The following is a 17863-nucleotide window of genomic DNA, read 5'->3' as shown; positions in this document are numbered from 1 at the left end:
GAGGGGACAAAGTTATGGAGACAAAAGTAAGTCCTATGACAGCTGTCCTACCCCTGTCCTTAAATAAAGTTATCCACAGTTTACTGAAGCTGATATCTCACATCAGCTAACTGGTTTGAAGCTTACCGTTAAAGGCCTGGATCATGGCCTGGAGGGTTTCAAGAGAAACACCACTGTGCCCTTTGGCCAAAACATTGATCCTCAAAGCGAGCAACATGCGGGTCCTCTCTGGGCTTAACGGGTTCCCCACACCTATGCGTCACAGCATAACTCTGATTAAGATGATTGACGTACAGAGGGCCTGAAAACATTAAAATCAACATATCTGCGTCACAAAGAGTATCATCACCTGCTGAGTGTGAGCGCACCAAGTTTTCCTGGAGCTCCCTGTGGAACGAAAAGTGCATGGCATCAGTCAACAAACAAAAAGGGCTCTGTGTGGGTGATTACAAAGACCAGAAATAGATCGTAAAATGTATTTAAGGACAACTTAAAAACTCTACTTGAGTTTGCTGACAGGAATGACAGTTCGGGCAAATTTGCCAAAACCCGTTGTGATCCCATAGACAACTGCAGGGAGAACACACATAGGGAACTGAACACACAAAGTCTCCTATTTTTCCAGATACTGTAATTTAGCCAGTTTAAATTAAGCTCATTTGCACTGAATCACTGTATTTTAACCTTTGTTTTCTTTGACAATGGTGTCCAAAAGCTCTCTGGATTGCACAACCTTTCTTTCTGCCTCAGGAGTCAGCTAAAAAACAATGATAAAGGGAGACATTGGATCAAGTAAAAGATTACAACGGAGCAGTTACGGACAACAAAAGAGGTTTGTTGATCATTACCTTTATCTTGTAGAGTCCTCTGCCTAAGTTGATGAGATCTGTTGACGTCAGGCTGTTGCCATCTAAAGAAATATACTGGACAGAGAGTTTCACGTTTCACGGAGTTAGTTAATATGATATGAATATGTTTTCAATTTTATCAGAAAATACACTTACCTCTTCAGGCTCTTTGTATGCTGCCGTGCTAGTTGACAAACTTAATTAAGGATAACATTTGGCAAAATGTAGTGTCACTCTCAGATTAATTATAATTTCCCACAAGGACAATTTTAACCCGAAATTAAAACAGTATGTGAAGAAAAAATGGCATTAAAAAAAGATTGAATCGTTTTTAGTGCACACTACAGCACCTACTACAGCTGCTATGGCACAAATATCCAACAAGTTTAAGGATACAGATGAGAAACTCCCGGTTCACACGGAATAAAGTCAGGAGACATGGTATCTCCTTCAATAGCTGAAATGCACAGGAAAATAAATCACAATGTGTGCATTCCCCCCTTGGTTCACACAGTAGTTATATTTAAAGTAAATTACTTATTATACACAATTACGCATCACTGAAGCAGAGTTAAAGGTAAACCATCGTCACCGTCTTTTAAATGTGTTGCACACATTTTTAATATATGCATTCTTCGTGTAGAAAGTTATTACCAAGCTCGACAAAGTCGTTATCCTCCAGTACATCTTCGATGGTGTCATCCGCGTCCAGCAGACCCAAACCCTGGCACCTGCGCACAACAAAACGAGTGTCTTTCACAGCCGTGATGCCGCCGTTGTCCGGTTTGTTCTTTATGTAACGTTTAAGCGCTTCCTGTCCGAGCCACTGGATGGTTTTGGAAGTGTCCCGGCAGGGCACTGCCAGCCACTCATCTCGAATGTGTACAGTAAAACGAGGCATCGCGCATCAGCGGGACTTGGCTGCAGTGAGTCCTGCGCGCCGCTCTCTGAGGTACCACTCTGGGCCGTTTACAGTTCGGCCACCAATAACACGCAGCTGGGGGAGCCACGCCTCCCCAGCATCACACCTCTAGAGATCATTGACCCACACGGACCGGTCTCAGTCTCACAAGTGCTTCCAATCCAATCGATGCGTTCACGTGATGTTTGAAAGTGCTCAAGTGTCTATAGAGGCTAAACACAGTGAATTAGATTAGAGGTCACCAGAGGAGTATGGGGCACCGTTTGTAAAGTGAAACATGCTGAAATTAACATCAACATTTTTCCACATTTAGCTCAAAACCTTACAAAAACATGTTTTTTCGAGTCATTTTTTTACAACATTTAGTAAAATATTTGTAACTTTTCATATTTAAAACACAATTTTAAATGTTAAATCTAAATATTAAATTTAAATCTAAATGTTAAATCTAAATATTAAATTTAAATCTAAATGTTAAATCTAAATATTATATTTAAATCTAAATGTTAAATTTAAACGTTAAATGTTCAATCTAAATGTTACAGGAAAGTAAATATTTAGCTAACGATCGTGGCTCAAGAGTTGGGAGTTTGCCTTGTAATCGGAAGGTTGCCGGTTCGAGCCCCGGCTTGGACAGTCTCGGTCGTTGTGTCCTTGGGCAAGACACTTCACCCGTTGCCTACTGGTGGTGGTCAGAGGGCCCGGTGGCGCCAGTGTCCGGCAGCCTCGCCTCTGTCAGTGCGCCCCAGGGTGGCTGTGGCTACAATGTAGCTTGCCATCACCAGTGTGTGAATGTGTGTGTGAATGGGTGGATGGCAGGTTGTGTAAAGCGCTTTGGGGTCCTTAGGGACTAGTAAAGCGCTATACAAATACAGGCCATTTACCATAACATGCAAATCTATTGTACCGGTCAACAGAAATACCAAAATATAAGCTTTACGAAAACCTCCGGTGCAAAATTGTGTAAGGAGCTTGGAAAGAAAAGCGTCTGGACTTCTTACTTGAAGACGTTTCACCTCTCATCTGAGAAGCTTCTTCAGTTATAAGGGTCAAATGGTGGAGAGTCCCAGATATAAACCCAGTGGGAGTTTCCCCCCAAAGAGGGACAAATGACCCCCTGATGATCCTCTACCTAATCACATGAGCCAAGGTGTGAAAGCGGGTGTGGGTCACAATCAGCCAGGATTTCGGGTGAGCTCATTGTGAAACCTGGCCCCACCCTATCATGTGATTTCCTGAAGTCAGGTGGCCCAGGATGTGAGTGGCCGTTAAGGCGTCTGGGAAGGGATCTCAAAACTGGATTGTAGATGGCAGACAGCTGGCGTCGTAAACCACTGCCTCTGTTCAAAGATGGTCGCGCACAGTAGACGTAAATGGCTTCTTTCACTCCTCTTTCAAACCATCTGTCCTCTCTGTTCAAAATGTGAACGTTGGCATCTTCGAAAGAGTGACCTTTGTCCTTTAGATGCAGATGAATCCCTGAGCAAAGACCACAACATCACTATATTACCAGCTGATAAGGGAAGGTGCACCGTGGTCCTAAACACAACGGATTACCACACAAAGATCACTACTCTCCTCAGTGACAACAATACCTACGAAGCCTTAAAGCGAGACCCCACAAGCAGCTACAAAAAGAAAGTTATAGCTTGCCTTCAAGACCTTGAAAGAGACAAAATCATTGACCGCCTTACATATCACCACCTTTACCCAGGGGATGCCATACCCTGCATTTACGGACTTCCTAAGATCCACTCAGACCCATTGTCAGTAGCATAAACTCAGCCACTTACAACATCTCGAAACACCTTGCTACCGTCCTAGCACCTCTCGTGGGGAACACCCCACATCACATCAAGAACACCGACTTCACCGACAAGGTCCAGAAACCTACCCTGGACCCAGATGAAACCATGGTGTCCTTTGATGTAGTCTCCCTCTTCACTTGCATACCCACCACGGAGGCAGTGGAGACTGTCAGAAAACGACTACAAGAAGACAGCTCCTTGGAAGACAGGACCAACTTCACACCCGATCAGATTTTCACACTGTTAGAGCTCTGCCTCACCACTACATATTTCAAATACAACGAGGGTTTCTACAGACAAAAACATGGCTGTGCCATGGGTTCCCCCTTGTCACCTATTGTAGCCAACCTTTACATGGAGGAAGTGGAAAGGAAGGCTCTTGGCTCTTTTAAAGGGAGAGTACCCAGCCACTGGTACAGATATGTAGACGACACATGGGTCAAAATCAAAAGACAAGAAGTGGAATCCTTCACCGCGCACATTAACGCTGTGGATAAAAACATCAAGTTCACTAGGGAAGACACAAAGCACGACTGTTTGCCTTTCCTGGACTGCGCTGTGCACATTGAAGAGAATGGCAACCTCAACATTGAAGTTTATCGGAAGCCCACACACACGGACCAGTACCTCCTGTTTGACTCCCTTCACCCTCTGGAACACAAACTTGGAGTAATTAGGACCCTACACAACCGGGCAGAACATGTTCCCTCTAAGCCTGAAGGGAAAAAGAAACATGTAAAGGAAGCACTGGAAAACTGGTTATCCTAATTGGGCGTTTATAAAGTCAGCAAAGAGGCAAAGAAAAGAAGATCAGACACCAGCGAGGGAGGATAAGAAAGACAGACGCAACAACATTGTCATCCCTTATGTAGCCGGTGTATCAGAGAAACTCAGGAGAGTTTTCTCCAAGCACGGCATCCCGGTGTACTTCAGACCCAGCAACACGCTCAGACAGAAACTGGTTCACCTGAAAGACAAAACTCCTAAACACAAAGTTAACAATGTGGTGTATGCTGTACAGTGCAGCAAGGAATGCCCAGACCTCTACACTGGAGAGACCAAACAGCCATTTCACAAGCGCATGGCACAACATAGAAGAGCCACCTCCACGGGACAAGACTCAGCAGTTCATCTGCATCTAAAGGACAATGGTCACTCTTTCGAGGATGCCAACGTTCACATTTTGGACAGAGAGGACAGATGGTTTGAAAGAGGAGTGAAAGAAGCCATCTATGTCCACTGTGAGCGACCATCTTTGAACAGAGGCGGTGGTTTACGACACCAGCTGTCTGCCATCTATAATCCAGTTTTGCGATCCCTTCCCAGACACCTTAACGCCCACTCACACCCTGGGCCACCTGACCTCAGGAAATCACATGATAGGGTGGGGCCAGGTTTCACAATGAGCTCACCCGAAACCCTGGCTGATTGTGACCCACACCCGCTTTCACACCTTGGCTCATGTGATTAAGTAGAGGATCATTAGGGGGTCCTTTGTCCCTCTTTGGGGGGAAACTCCCACTGGGTTTAAATCTGGGACTCTCCACCATTTGACCTTAGAACTGAAGAAGCTTCTCGGATGAGAGGTGAAACGTCTTCAAGCAATTCAAAGAAGTCCAGACGCTTTTCTTTCCAAGCTCCTTAGACTACGATGACCTGGATGACTGAGAACCTTCACAGACATACTCCGGTGCAAAAGTGTGCCGGTAGTGGTCAGATTGTGTCTGCTCTCCCATGATGGTCACTTCTCACCGCCATGAGCTGCTTCACTTCTTGCCTACCAGCATGTCCAGCGATTTGGCTGGACATGTGCTGCAGCGATTGTGAAGTGGAGCCAGCAGCTGCCGAGAGTCCACTACTGCTGAACCTTTGGATGGCCGACAAAAGGGATCTTCCGATGTTTTCAGCTAAATCGCTGGACGTGCTGGTAGACAAGAAGTGAAGCAGCTCATGGCGGTGAGAAGTGACCATCAGGGGAGAGCAGATACAATCTGACCACTACTGGCACACTTTTGCACCGAAGGTTTTCGTAAAGCTTTTATTTTTTGTATTTCCGTTGAGCCGTACATTAAATTTGCATGTTAGCTAAATATTCAGTTCTCTGTAACATTTAAATTTAACATGTAGAATATAATATTTAGATTTAACATTTAGATTTAGATTTAAATATAATATTTAGATTTAACATTTACCATTTAGAGTTAAATATAATATTTAGATTTAACATTTAACATTTAGATTTAACATTTGGATTTAGATTTAAATTTAATATTTAGATTTAACATTTAGATTTAACATTTAACATTTAGATTTAACATTTGGATTTAGATTTAAATTTAATATTTAGATTTAACATTTAGATTTAACATTTAACATTTAGATTTAACATTTGGATTTAGATTTAAATATAATACTTAGATTTAACATTTAACATTTAGAGTTAAATATAATATTTAGATTTAACATTTAACATTTAGATTTAACATTTGGATTTAGATTTAAATTTAATATTTAGATTTAACATTTAGATTTAACATTTAAAATTGTGTTTTAAATATGAAAAGTTACAAATATTTTACTAAATGTTGTAAAAAAATGACTCGAACAAACATGTTTTTGTAAGGTTTTGAGCTAAATGTGGAAAAATGTTGCCGTTAATTTCAGCATGTTTCACTTTACAAACGGCGCCCCATAGTGGAGAGGTAGACTTTTTTTTAAAACTTAAAGTGTAATAGTGCAATCAGTGATGGTTTAACACTGAGATCAAGTTTTTAGCTGCTTCATTTTATGACATGCTCAGTTCTTAGAGCGCAGTCACAGATTAAAGGAATTAAAGCAGAACCTTTGTACCCTGCTGCCTTCACTTGTTAGATATTAAAAGAGGTGTTCAGTGCCATAGCAGCCAGACAGCTAATCAGCTACTGAATAAAATGCCAGCTATATCTTCACAAGTTCTTTCACATTACAACAAAACCTCACAATTTAATGTAATTGGATTCAGTTCTTGCAAAAACGGACACTCTAATGCAGGCTGTAACCTCTGCTTTACTTTTTCAACAGTTATTAGACCAACAATTATTTCTCCTTTTTTCTATGGGAGTCAAAAAGGCCACTTATCTACAAGGCCAAGCTTCAAGTGGCAGCAGCTCAATATGTCGAGAGGTCAAAATCATTTTAACTTAATGTATTTAATTTCAAACTGATGCAACACCATCAATATCCAGTAGCTCCGAAAGTTGCTATAAGTTGCTATAAGTTTGCAAGGATCAACTACATGCAATGATAAACCTCAGGAGCCCTGTAAAAGTACTTAAAAATGATTACAGGAGCCACATCAGTACATCAGTCAGATTTTTAAAAGACGGTGACGATGGTTTACCTTTAACTCTGCTTCAGTGATGCGTAATTGTGTATAATAAGTAATTTACTTTAAATATAACTACTGTGTGAACCAAGGGGGGAATGCACACATTGTGATTTATTTTCCTGTGCATTTCAGCTATTGAAGGAGATACCATGTCTCCTGACTTTATTCCGTGTGAACCGGGAGTTTCTCATCTGTATCCTTAAACTTGTTGGATATTTGTGCCATAGCAGCTGTAGTAGGTGCTGTAGTGTGCACTAAAAACGATTCAATCTTTTTTTAATGCCATTTTTTCTTCACATACTGTTTTAATTTCGGGTTAAAATTGTCCTTGTGGGAAATTATAATTAATCTGAGAGTGACACTACATTTTGCCAAATGTTATCCTTAATTAAGTTTGTCAACTAGCACGGCAGCATACAAAGAGCCTGAAGAGGTAAGTGTATTTTCTGATAAAATTGAAAACATATTCATATCATATTAACTAACTCCGTGAAACGTGAAACTCTCTGTCCAGTATATTTCTTTAGATGGCAACAGCCTGACGTCAACAGATCTCATCAACTTAGGCAGAGGACTCTACAAGATAAAGGTAATGATCAACAAACCTCTTTTGTTGTCCGTAACTGCTCCGTTGTAATCTTTTACTTGATCCAATGTCTCCCTTTATCATTGTTTTGGTGGTTGAGATGGACATCACCATTCTGCCTAATTGTGTTTTATGTCTGTGGCTGGAGACATAGTGCGCCAAAGGCCGAGGACAGTCAGCAGAGTAGACATGCGACACTCCACTCTCAGGTTAAACAACCTCATCATTTTAAGATAATGTTAGGCCTTAACAAAATCACACCTTCCCACACTCTAAGGAGTTTAAGCAGTTCAGACTGATATGAGGCTATGTGAAATGTAAAAGCATCACAAGTACATTTCAGTGATAAAGATATTTAACTGTATTTAAATTTGTCAAACATAAATAAACCCCCAAAACAGTGTTTCACAACTTGCTTGGCTTTTAGACAGAAAACCTGTCTCACTGTCAGACCTCCTCCGCCTCATTGTGCACTGCATCAGCAGAGACACGCTAATGCTGACTGAGATCACAATGCTATATTTATTTGTGGTGAGGATAATTGGGTTTGCAGATGACTCAAAGCGCAAAGTTTCCTAGTACAAACATGCAGGATGCCTTTTCTTTGTGCTCTCGAAGTGCTCCAGGAACTGGTCATTCTAAACTGGCAGTAGGTGCGGATGTGAGTGTGTGTGCGGTGCCTCTCGTCCTCTGACAGCTGGGATAGACTCCAGCCTCCTTCTAAGCCCCAGGTTGAGTGTTTGAGGTCATGGATGGTTAATTGTGTTTGCCTTAAGAGGTCCGGTGAACACATAATTCACATTTTAGAAGTTAAAAAAAGACCTATTACGGAAGATAAAACACTCATCACTGTCTGAGACATTGTCGCCTCGCTGAATAGTGTTATAATGCGTGTCACTCAGTAGTCTCTTCTTAAAATTAGGAGGCTCATGTCCCATGCATCTTCCAAAATATACACATATGCATTCCTGCTTCATTTCCTTTTTGTTGCACAGGTTCCAATTTTGCCTTTTCTATCTGTTTCTGAAATCAAATAACCAGAAATATGTCTAAAATGTATGAGTTCCAAATGATGTGATGTAAAAAGAAAGTGTGTCCCTATTCAGATGCAAATATAGTCAATTATAATGCGGTGTATCAGCAAGGCATATTCAGCAGTATTGATTGGGGGAGGACTTCTGGCCTGCTAACGAGGCGTGCCTGAACGCATCACAGTCTGCAGACCGATGATGTCAGTTTACGAGATGTAGGAGTCTCTGCATCACCATGTGTGCCGACACAGTATAGGCCTACTGCTGACCGTCAGCGGGCAAGCAGTGGAGAAAGAGGAGGGGAGGAAAAGTGTGTTTACACAGACGGCAAACTGCCTGGGGAATCGTAGGGGAGAGGAAGTCAGCCGGCTCTGTGTCTGCCTGCTCCAACTTCCTGCTCAGAAAAAGAAAAAGCACAGGATCCTATTTCAGTCCAGCACAACTCCTGTAGACCAGAAGTAAGCATGGAAAAACAAGGAATCACACAAGCGTCGCCGTAAACTTTTTCGGAGGGACCAGACCGAGCCGGAGATCGCAGGTAAGGTCAAAAATAAGCGGGCGTCTTTCCGTGAACAGCGCTTTGTTGCCTGATTGGTGGCTTGTGTGTGAGAGAGAGAGAAATAACGCATGCCGAGTCGGGCGAGCGGCCGTAATTGCGTTTCAGTTAATTGTCTTGGCTGTAAACACGTTTGGTTTTTTGTTTTCTGCTTCAGCTTAAAGTCTTAAGGTCGAGCTGGTTTCTAAGTTTCTACACAAGAATGGCACAGATTTGGGGTCAGACAGAAATGTATCGTCTTCCGGTGCGAGCAACATCTTGAAAATGAGTCAGTGGGGCAGTGTAGTGATTCAGACCTCCGTGCGTAAAAGTGAGTGTAACTTTGCAACTGAGCAAAGAAAAAGAAAAGGGAGAGGCAAATGAAAAAGCAGTGGAAAAAAACAACAACAGAAAAATAGCCTCAGAGTCATTAAAACCTGTTTTCAGATGCTTTTTTCTTGCGGGTCCCCCTGTTGAATTTTCCACCGCCAGTGAACAGGAAGAGAGCAGATTTAGTCATGGCTAAGTAATGTCTGCATACACCATCTAATCTCATTAGGAGTTTCCGTTCAGCCAACACACTGGATGGCTTTGTGCACACGCGAGACTTCTCGGGGCGAGCATCCCGCAACAGGGCTCGTCGTGCCCCGACCAAAACCACCACAATATCCCCCAGATATTCTTAGAAAGACTCCTAGCACTATTTCATTTGCGGTTCTCACAGTGACTTGTTGCCTCGCTGCAGAGCTGAGATGTGGGCTTTTTAATTTCTGTTTTGCTAGGTTTAACTCTCTGTTGTTTTTTCCTGTAGTGGGTTAGTTGTACTATATTTAATAGGTTATACTCTATGAAGCTACTACTGAGGTCTGACCTGCTGCAGCAGCAGCATGCTTAGAGCATCTCGCAAAGCGGAATTTTCAAAGTCACACTGTCCTAAATTGCAGATCTGCCTGCTCAGTGGCCCCTTGCTGCAAGCGGAAAGCTTTACTTTCTAAAGTCGAATTGAAGGCTGGGTGTAGAGTGGGTTAACGGGTGGAGCTGTGAAAAAGGGGACAATGACGTGCTCTTTTGACCCTTATCCCTCTGGGAATTTTGTGGGAAGTGTGGCAGGATCAGGGAAGCACTCCCCTGCTGTGGGATCCCCTCTCCTCGCCATTTGTCCTTGGAAGTAGAATAGGAGGAAGTCCTGACTTTGACAGGTTTGTAGTTTCACATGGCAGATAGAAAACTCAGGGGATGGCTTGTGTCGGAAATTAGTTCAGCCCTCTCTCTCTGCCCGTCCTTTCTGGACAAAGATAAGCAGCGGTTGAAAATCTTCTCCATAATCTCAGTTTTCTTTAGTGGCTTGTCATTTCAATTTCATTCATATAGCACCAAATCACAACAGCAGTCATCTTAAGATGCTTTATATTGTAAAGTACAGAGCGAAACCCCCAACAAACAAACCACCCCATTTGAACAAGCGCTTGGCGACAGTGGGGAGGAAAAACTCCCTTTTAGCAGGAACAAACCTCCGGCACAACCAGGCTCAGGTAAGGACAGCCATCTCCCGTGACCGGTCGGGGGGTGATGGGAGGAAGACACGATAATGAAATGAGAGCACAGTCCTTTCCATCAGTATTCAGACTGTATTATGTCAAAGGTCTGCTGTAATCATCTCCAAAAAAGAAGCTTTACATCATTCACAGTTATTTGTTGCATACTGGACTCCTCTGTTCATTCTCCACCTAAAACAAGCCATTTAACCTCCTTGTGTTTTTTTTTTTAACTTTCTTCTTCTTTCTTGGCTTCTCCGCACAAACAAAAGATTTGAACTTGAGTTGGGTGAAAGTTCTGTTTTAATAGTTAGACCTTCATGACATCACAAAGAACCAACAACACTTTCGTCTCAGAGGGGTTTTTTTTTTAACGGAAGCTAATCTCATTCTTTGAAATTTTGGCCAAAAAAAAAAAAAAAATCCAAATCATGTAAACGAGAGTAGCGATATAAACATGAGTGAGATTAAAACTAACGTACTGAAAATCATTCGTCATCAATCACATAAAAATAAAAAAATAAATAAAAATGGCCACCAGTTTCTCCTAAGGTGATGTCTCACCATGTTATCAGATAAACGCACTATTCAGAGTGACACAACTACCGAGAATAGCAGCGCATCACCTTACAGTAAAATTCTGGCCTTTGTTACTTGAACTATGACTTAACACATCATCTGCTTTATTGTCAGTTTCTTAGTAGTCATGTGATTTAATTTTTGTATTTTGAAATCAAGCAGTCATTCGAGCTCCGCTCTCGTCAGAGCTGTGGGGACAGAAACCCCCACTGCCGTTACTAGCATATGAGCTCCTAGCAGGCAGGCAGACAGGAGCTCCGAGGCTGCACATTCCTCTATTAAAGGAATAACCCACCCCGGGCCCGTCGTACTTCCTCTGGAGAGAGGGCCAGGTTGAACCGCAGCATATTTCTGGCTTGAGCTGTTGTTAGCCCCCCCCTCCCTTATTTTTTTCTCTCCTGTGGCTCCTGCTGCTGTTACATTACACTACACTCTTGACACACACTGTTCTATTCATTGGCGGTCTGCTCTTTCTTGCACCACATGTTGGAGCTCAAACAGATCGGCCCCTCTTTAGCCAGTAACTTAATTTAGTCTGTGAGCAATAAAACACAGTGGCAAGGCAGAACTGAGAAGGGGCGGGGGGGATAAAGGGATTATATTTAGATGAAATGTTGGGTTGTTTTGTTATAAACAAGTTATAAATGGACCTAAAGTAAAGTGTAAAGAGGGACTTGCCTTGTTCCCCTCCAAAGGTTTAATTTGTGTGCTTATTCTGTCACTGTGGCACCAGGCAGGTGTTACACACGCCAGTAATTTGGGTGCTTTTTCAGTAACGGCTCGCATCTGTTAGCATGTTTGGTGCTACTCTCCACACGCTGACCTAATCATTTGTGCGTCTCGCTGCAGGAATGGACAGTGCCATCACTCTGTGGCAGTTCTTGCTGCAGCTGCTGCTCGATCAGAGTCACAAGCACTTGATATGCTGGACGTCCACAGACGGCGAGTTCAAGCTCCTCAAGTCGGAGGAAGTGGCCAAGCTGTGGGGGCTGCGCAAGAACAAGACCAACATGAACTACGACAAGCTGAGCAGAGCCCTGCGCTACTACTACGACAAGGTTAATTAAAGTGATTCTAGTTGCCTCTCCATAATAGCACAGCTAATCGTGTGACCGCAGCTGCTGTGATAGGTTAGCCGGGAGAGGAGTGTGACGCCACGACACATTCTCTGTTCTTCCCTTTAGACTCACAAAATCCCCTGATAGACACTTCTGCTTCCTCTTTCTTGTAAAGCGCACACACAGATCTGACTGTGATGTAACAAAGCACTACTTTAGAGTGGCCCCAAACACTCCTCTGATATTCTATGTGTGTACCTGGTTTGTTTTTCATAATGATCTTATCGCGGTGAATTGTGTTTGCATGTTTTGCAGAACATCATCAAGAAGGTGATTGGCCAGAAGTTTGTTTATAAGTTTGTGTCCTTCCCTGAGATCCTTAAGATGGACCCGCAGGCGGTGGAGATGGGCCTGGCTTCGGGAAGGCTTCCCCTTCAAGAACAAGAGGCCCAGGAGCTGGAAGTGGAGGAGGAGGAGGAGGAAGCTGAGGAGGAGGCCCAGAGGAGGACCCTGGCAGCCTTGGGGGCACAGCAGTGTCGGAATGACTACCTCCACTCGGGTCTCTACTCGTCATTCAGCATCAGCTCCCTGCAGAAGCAGCCCGAACTCCTCCGTGCCCTGCAGGAGCGTCAGGAGGAGCAGCGCTCCGTCATCCGCTTCGGCACCAACGCCAACGAGAGGAGCTCTCCTCCCTCAGCCAAGCCCGAGTCCTATGTCTCACCGGGGCCATCTAAACTCGCCTCTCATTCCCCCTCCCCGTCCTCTCCTCACACTCAGCGCGGCCGGAGCCCCGCTGCTGAGGAGGAGGAGCAGGAGGACTCTGACCAAAGCGCTCAACCCCTCAATCTGTCCTCCGGGCACAGAGGGCGAGCCCTGCAGCCTCCTGAAAAGAGGAGCAGCAGCGGCGGTGGCAGAAGCAGTTCTCTTAACAGTAGCGCTAACCACGGAGATGGACTCCCCCCAAAAAGCAAAAAGCCTAAAGCTCTGGAGATTTCAGCACCGCCCCTGCTGCTGGCAGGGAGCGACATCGGCTCCATCGCACTCAACAGCCCGGCGCTGCCGTCTGGGTCACTCACTCCGGCCTTCTTCACTGCACAGGTGAGCTGAGCAGCAGAACTCTACAGATGCTACAATGACACTAGTTCCTCCCTCATTTCTAGACATGAGTCATATGTTGAGTCTCAACTGTGATTATGTGAGCACTTTGAGGACTAGTGACTCATTCATTGAGTGTCAAGGTGCTTTCCAGCATTTTGCCATCACATTGGATTAAATACGATTTGATCCCTAATTTAAGATCTAACACTTCACTCACACCTAGGATTGCACTCTTCATCTTGCTACAACTTTCCCTTCTCACGAGCACTCAGTCGCTCCTTTTTTTCCCCTCTTTGTGATTTAACACAAACCCAGTAATCTCACTCCCTGCCAGACCACAGCTGAACGATACAGAGTCTGATAATAATCAATCTCAGAAAGACGATATTTCTGCCCGTGATGCCATCAGTGCCGTCCCCCCTGAGCGGTACTGTGGCTGATGATTGAACACCAGAGTATGACATCAGCGTCCCCAAAGCCCCTTATAGCGCTTTCTATATTTAGTCGTGCCTTCAAAAAAGGTTTTTGCGCAGTTTAAAACATCATTAAAATATTTGTGTGATGTTTAGACCAAGTGCCGCATTTCTGTGTGGCAGTAATGTTTTGCTTTCGTCTGCCTGTGGAGCCATTGTTTTTTTTTGTTTGTTTTTTTCAAATTTTATTTTCTGCCACAAGTTTAGAGCCAAATTCATCGAGCTACAGCATTTTGGGATTATACCAAAAGATCAAAACGGCCCACGGCTCCGGCACAAGCACCAACTTGAGTTTCATCATCTAATTTAGTTAATCGCGTGTTTGTACTGGAATTGTTACAAAGAGAGAGAAAAAACGAGCGCCACATCAGAGAGGGGTTCGTCCGTGCGTCGAGGAAGACTTCGGAGCTACGCTCACACCGCCTGCTGACAAGGGCTGCGTACGATGAGATCAGAGGAGAGCGAGCGATTTACGCAAATCTTCGGTGAGTCCAACCTGCGAGAGGAGGGGAAGAGGCCCTAAGCGATGCCATATGCTCCAATAATTCCGTTAATACTCGAGCAGCAGGGCTGGGTCCCCTCGCAACACTGGCTCACTTCTCTGAGGTGACACAGGGGAAAGTAGGGGAGGAGGGGGGGAGAAGACTAGGGGAGACGGAAGGAGGGAGGGAGGGAGAAATTGATTTCATATGTTTTCTCTCTAGTTCCAAGTGCTTGACGACCACTGCCCCCCCCCCCCCCCCCTCCTCACATCACCCCTGTATTCGGGAGTAGAAACCACAGACTTCCTTCCTGCTTCGTCAGTTTGTTTTTCCAAACGCTGATACATGTCCGTTCACCATTTTCAGCATGTTGTGCATTAGCAAAACCCTCAGAGCAACATTCTCAATCCGCTGGTTGTGAGTTTTGTTTTTAATTTTGTCCCCACTAGTTTCTCTCATTTATATAAAGCCTCCCTCCCTGTGTGTTTTTCCCCCCACCCGTCAGACTCCCTCGGGTTTGCTGCTGGCTCACAGTCCGCTGTTGTCAGGCATCCACTTCTGGAGCAGCCTGAGCCCAGTCGCTCCGCTCAGCCCCGCCCGGCTGCAGGGCCACAGCTCCCTCTTTCAGGTAAGAAACACATACAGGTGTAGCGGAAGACAGAGGGACAAAAATAGCAGGAGATGAGAGTAGAGGGTGTACTCAAAGGATTATTTACTGGTAGCGCTTTAAGCAGAGGAGGAAGTTGGAGAGGCTGCTGGGGCCAAATTAGTGCTTCTGCAAAAGCCTCATTGTTTCCAGCGGTTGATAAAAGAAAAGAGAGCAGAAGACCAGGGCAGGAAAAGCTTTTAGAGAGGGCGATTATGTGAGCTAGGTGAACCAAACTTTTTATTAAATGATTTCTAATGCTGCCCAAATGTTATGCAAGTATTTACCAGGAAGCTAACAGGAAGCAAGAAAACTTTTTTTGTGTGTGTGTGAGTGTTATTTGCAAAGCAGCAGTCACAAAGGGTTGTGAAACTAGTTGAGACTCAGTAAGCAGGTCCTGCAGAGGTGTCCTGTTTCAGAGCTTGTGAGAGGGAGAGGAAATCCTGTGAATACTTCCTGTTTGAGCCCAGGGGAGCCAGTCTGAACAGGGTGGACTGGTTTGAGAGCTGCTCCTCATTTATGAAACACACACACACACATTATACCGGATTCATTGTGCGTAAATAAGACGACTTCTGTTGTAGAGTTGGAGGGGAGAGAGACAAGAAGGAAGCGGCACAATGAATTAAAAAAACAAAAAACAAAACAGGAAACCAGAGCAGCGACAATGCAACAGTTCCTTACCGGAAAGCGGTTTTCATAGAGACTCCATCCCCTCCCCACTAACTCTGTCCCTTTCTCTTCCTCTGCAGTTCCCCAGCCTAATCAACGGACACATGCCTGTCCCCCTGCCAAACCTGGAAGGAACACCCTCCTCCCTGCTCCTGTCTCCCACCACTCACAAATCCTGATCCAGGATCTGTGGAAAATGCCGCAAATTCATCGTTCTCTTGTTGAAAGTTTCTCATCATAATAATCAGCAGCAGCAGCAGCGATCTCTTATTCATGATGTCAGATTTTGTCTCAGAAAAGCAGAGACAGTTATGTGACCTCACCTTTTTTTTTTCTCTTTTTTTTTGCACTTGACTTGCTTCAGATTCTGAGTGGTTGAAAGCACTTGGTAAAAGCCATACGCCACGATGTCTCAGAGACATCTGGCCTCTTTATGATAAAGAACAGCACGTTTCTACACTAGCCTGTCCGCGACGGACAGAAGCGCAGCTGCGAAAGGCTAACCAGCCGCTCAGCCTGCGCAGAGCCTGGTTCTTTTAATCTTTAGAAAAAAGAAAATAAAAAAAGAAACAAGTCTACTTGTTAACAATGTGAAACTGATCGTTTCACTTAACGTGGTATTGTATGTAACGTATGCACTATGCTTCTCAGATAGTACCGGCTGTGCCTTGTTGTCCTGTTTTTGTTTTCACTTTATTTCAAAATCTTTTAATGAAGACGAGATTTCAAATGAATGAAAACCTTGTAACACTTACGTTCTTGTTTTTTTTGGGGGTTTTTTATACTGGACTTGGTAATACAATATGTATTCTGTATATTTTTTTTTGTATTGTGAAGAATGTCATTTTCAATAAACAAAGCATTGAATGCTTAAACAGAGTTGAAACTTTGTAGAGCAGCTGAAACAAACAAAAACAAACACTTTTGGTTTTAAACCTTTAGATTTAATTTTTCTTTACTCTGGAAAAAAAACTGAAATATGGGAGGGCATCTGCAATGAAATCCCACACCAACAAAAATTATTCACAAATAAAGAATATCATACAAAACATGTCTTGTAACACTGTTAAATAAGGGCAGGACTATAGCTAACGCTTCCTGAATTAGGGGTTCGGTGGCTGTTGTGTGCTTCCTCATAGAAAAGAGCAGGCATGCACCACAATGACAGAGGAGGAAAAAAAAAAAGATCTACTTTTACAGATGAGGGAGATGGGAATGGCAGACAGGTAAACCATGGACAATACACAAACAGGGCACTGCAGATTCCAACAGTGGGAGCTCATTTTTGCAGCTCCTCTTTGTAAGAGTGGAGAAAGAACGAGGACAGGAGGGTGATCAGTGTATTTCGTAGGTGTAACTATTCCTGTAATGCCCTAGTTGACAATCTGTGTTGCTCTTTCCCTCCTCTCTCTACTGCATTTGTTCATTGGTCACGTCAGAGACCGGAGCATCCCTGGAATGATATGCCAGCAAGTTGTTTGTTTTAAATGCACAGATCTACCAAGTTTTGTGTGCAAAAACATAATAATGTCAACAACAACAACAACAAAAAAGAAATTTCACATTAATCTCCGGCTGGGATAAAATGATTAGTTATTATATCAAAGCTGGCCTCGGAAAAACCTTCAGAGTAAATGGTCACATGTGATTTGTGCAGCTGAGTACAGCACCATGGCAACAGAGACAAGAATATGAAACCCCTTTGAGCTGCTACAGAAACCTCCCTCCGTCTGTGTGCCTCACACACCCACACGTCGTCCAGGAGCTTCGAGGTGGAGTTTTAATGTATGAAAATGGAAACGACGACCAATAAAAAAAAAAAAAAGACAAAAAAAATATATCACCCACTTCAAAAAAATCTATACACATTGCATGTTCTCATTAAAGTGACTGAGCCTGTTAGAATTCTAGACAGTAGTTGGATTTAGCAGCAAATTCACTTGTCAATAAATATAGATGTACAGTGTACAAATGTCTCTCTGGAGCCAGTTTCAGACTAAACTTGGGACGGGGTCAGACCGTGGAAAGCCCCCCCACCTCGCCAAAAAAAAAAAAAAAAATTCTGGAGGGGGACTGAAGGTGACTACGACATTCCACGCCAACTCTCATCTCCGCGTTCTGATCCAGCGGCAAGACTGTACAGCCAGTATATCGTTCCCAAATAACTGTATCCAGTCCAGAGATTTTAAAACAGCATGCTTTGTCTTCTGCTTTTTCCATTGC

The 17863-nt window shown here is 43.7% G+C and overlaps 3 protein-coding genes and 1 long non-coding RNA gene across 10 annotated transcripts in view; 2 read left to right on the top strand and 2 right to left on the bottom strand.

The window, feature by feature from the left end:
* The window catches only part of LOC309709778, an 11108-nt gene extending 10281 nt beyond the window's left edge, over nt 1–827 (top strand). For all 3 annotated transcript variants that reach the window (XR_014277597.1, XR_014277598.1, XR_014277599.1), the window contains exon 4: nt 751–827. This is a non-coding gene — a long non-coding RNA (uncharacterized lncRNA). The remainder of the gene's footprint in view (nt 1–750) is intronic.
* The window catches only part of hal (histidine ammonia-lyase), an 18448-nt gene extending 6394 nt beyond the window's left edge, over nt 1–12054 (bottom strand). For 3 of the 4 annotated variants that reach the window (XM_082538598.1, XM_082538599.1, XM_082538601.1), the window contains exons 1-8: nt 1503–1943; nt 1245–1305; nt 1005–1032; nt 849–923; nt 685–757; nt 504–570; nt 350–387; nt 127–252 (exon numbers count right to left, since the gene is read on the bottom strand). In XM_082538598.1, coding sequence (XP_082394724.1) covers nt 127–252; nt 350–387; nt 504–570; nt 685–757; nt 849–923; nt 1005–1032; nt 1245–1305; nt 1503–1749 — 715 coding nt within the window. In that variant the 5' untranslated portion in view covers nt 1750–1943. Of the gene's footprint in view, nt 1–126; nt 253–349; nt 388–503; nt 571–684; nt 758–848; nt 924–1004; nt 1033–1244; nt 1306–1502; nt 1944–9534 lie in introns of those variants that run through there. The other variant, XM_082538600.1, reaches the window with a different exon arrangement.
* LOC309709777 (ETS domain-containing protein Elk-3-like) lies at nt 8703–16515 on the top strand. The gene is made up of 5 exons (XM_082538605.1): nt 8703–9100; nt 12061–12269; nt 12585–13367; nt 14828–14950; nt 15721–16515. The coding sequence occupies exons 2-5, from the start codon at nt 12063–12065 to the stop codon at nt 15817–15819; spliced, it is 1212 nt and encodes a 403-aa protein (XP_082394731.1). The 5' UTR covers nt 8703–9100; nt 12061–12062; the 3' UTR covers nt 15820–16515.
* Nucleotides 15925–17863, bottom strand: part of LOC309709774 (cyclin-dependent kinase 17-like) — a 37076-nt gene continuing 35137 nt past the window's right edge. For both annotated transcript variants that reach the window (XM_082538602.1, XM_082538603.1), the window contains exon 17: nt 15925–17863. In XM_082538602.1, the coding sequence (XP_082394728.1) occupies nt 17826–17863 (38 nt within the window). In that variant the 3' untranslated portion in view covers nt 15925–17825.

The sequence above is a fragment of the Aulonocara stuartgranti genome, assembly GCF_965226115.1.
Source record: "Aulonocara stuartgranti genome assembly, chromosome: 7".
NCBI classification, from domain to species: domain Eukaryota; kingdom Metazoa; phylum Chordata; class Actinopteri; order Cichliformes; family Cichlidae; genus Aulonocara; species Aulonocara stuartgranti.
Note: the sequence above shows the minus strand (reverse complement) of the source record. Positions and strands in the feature narration are given on the sequence as shown.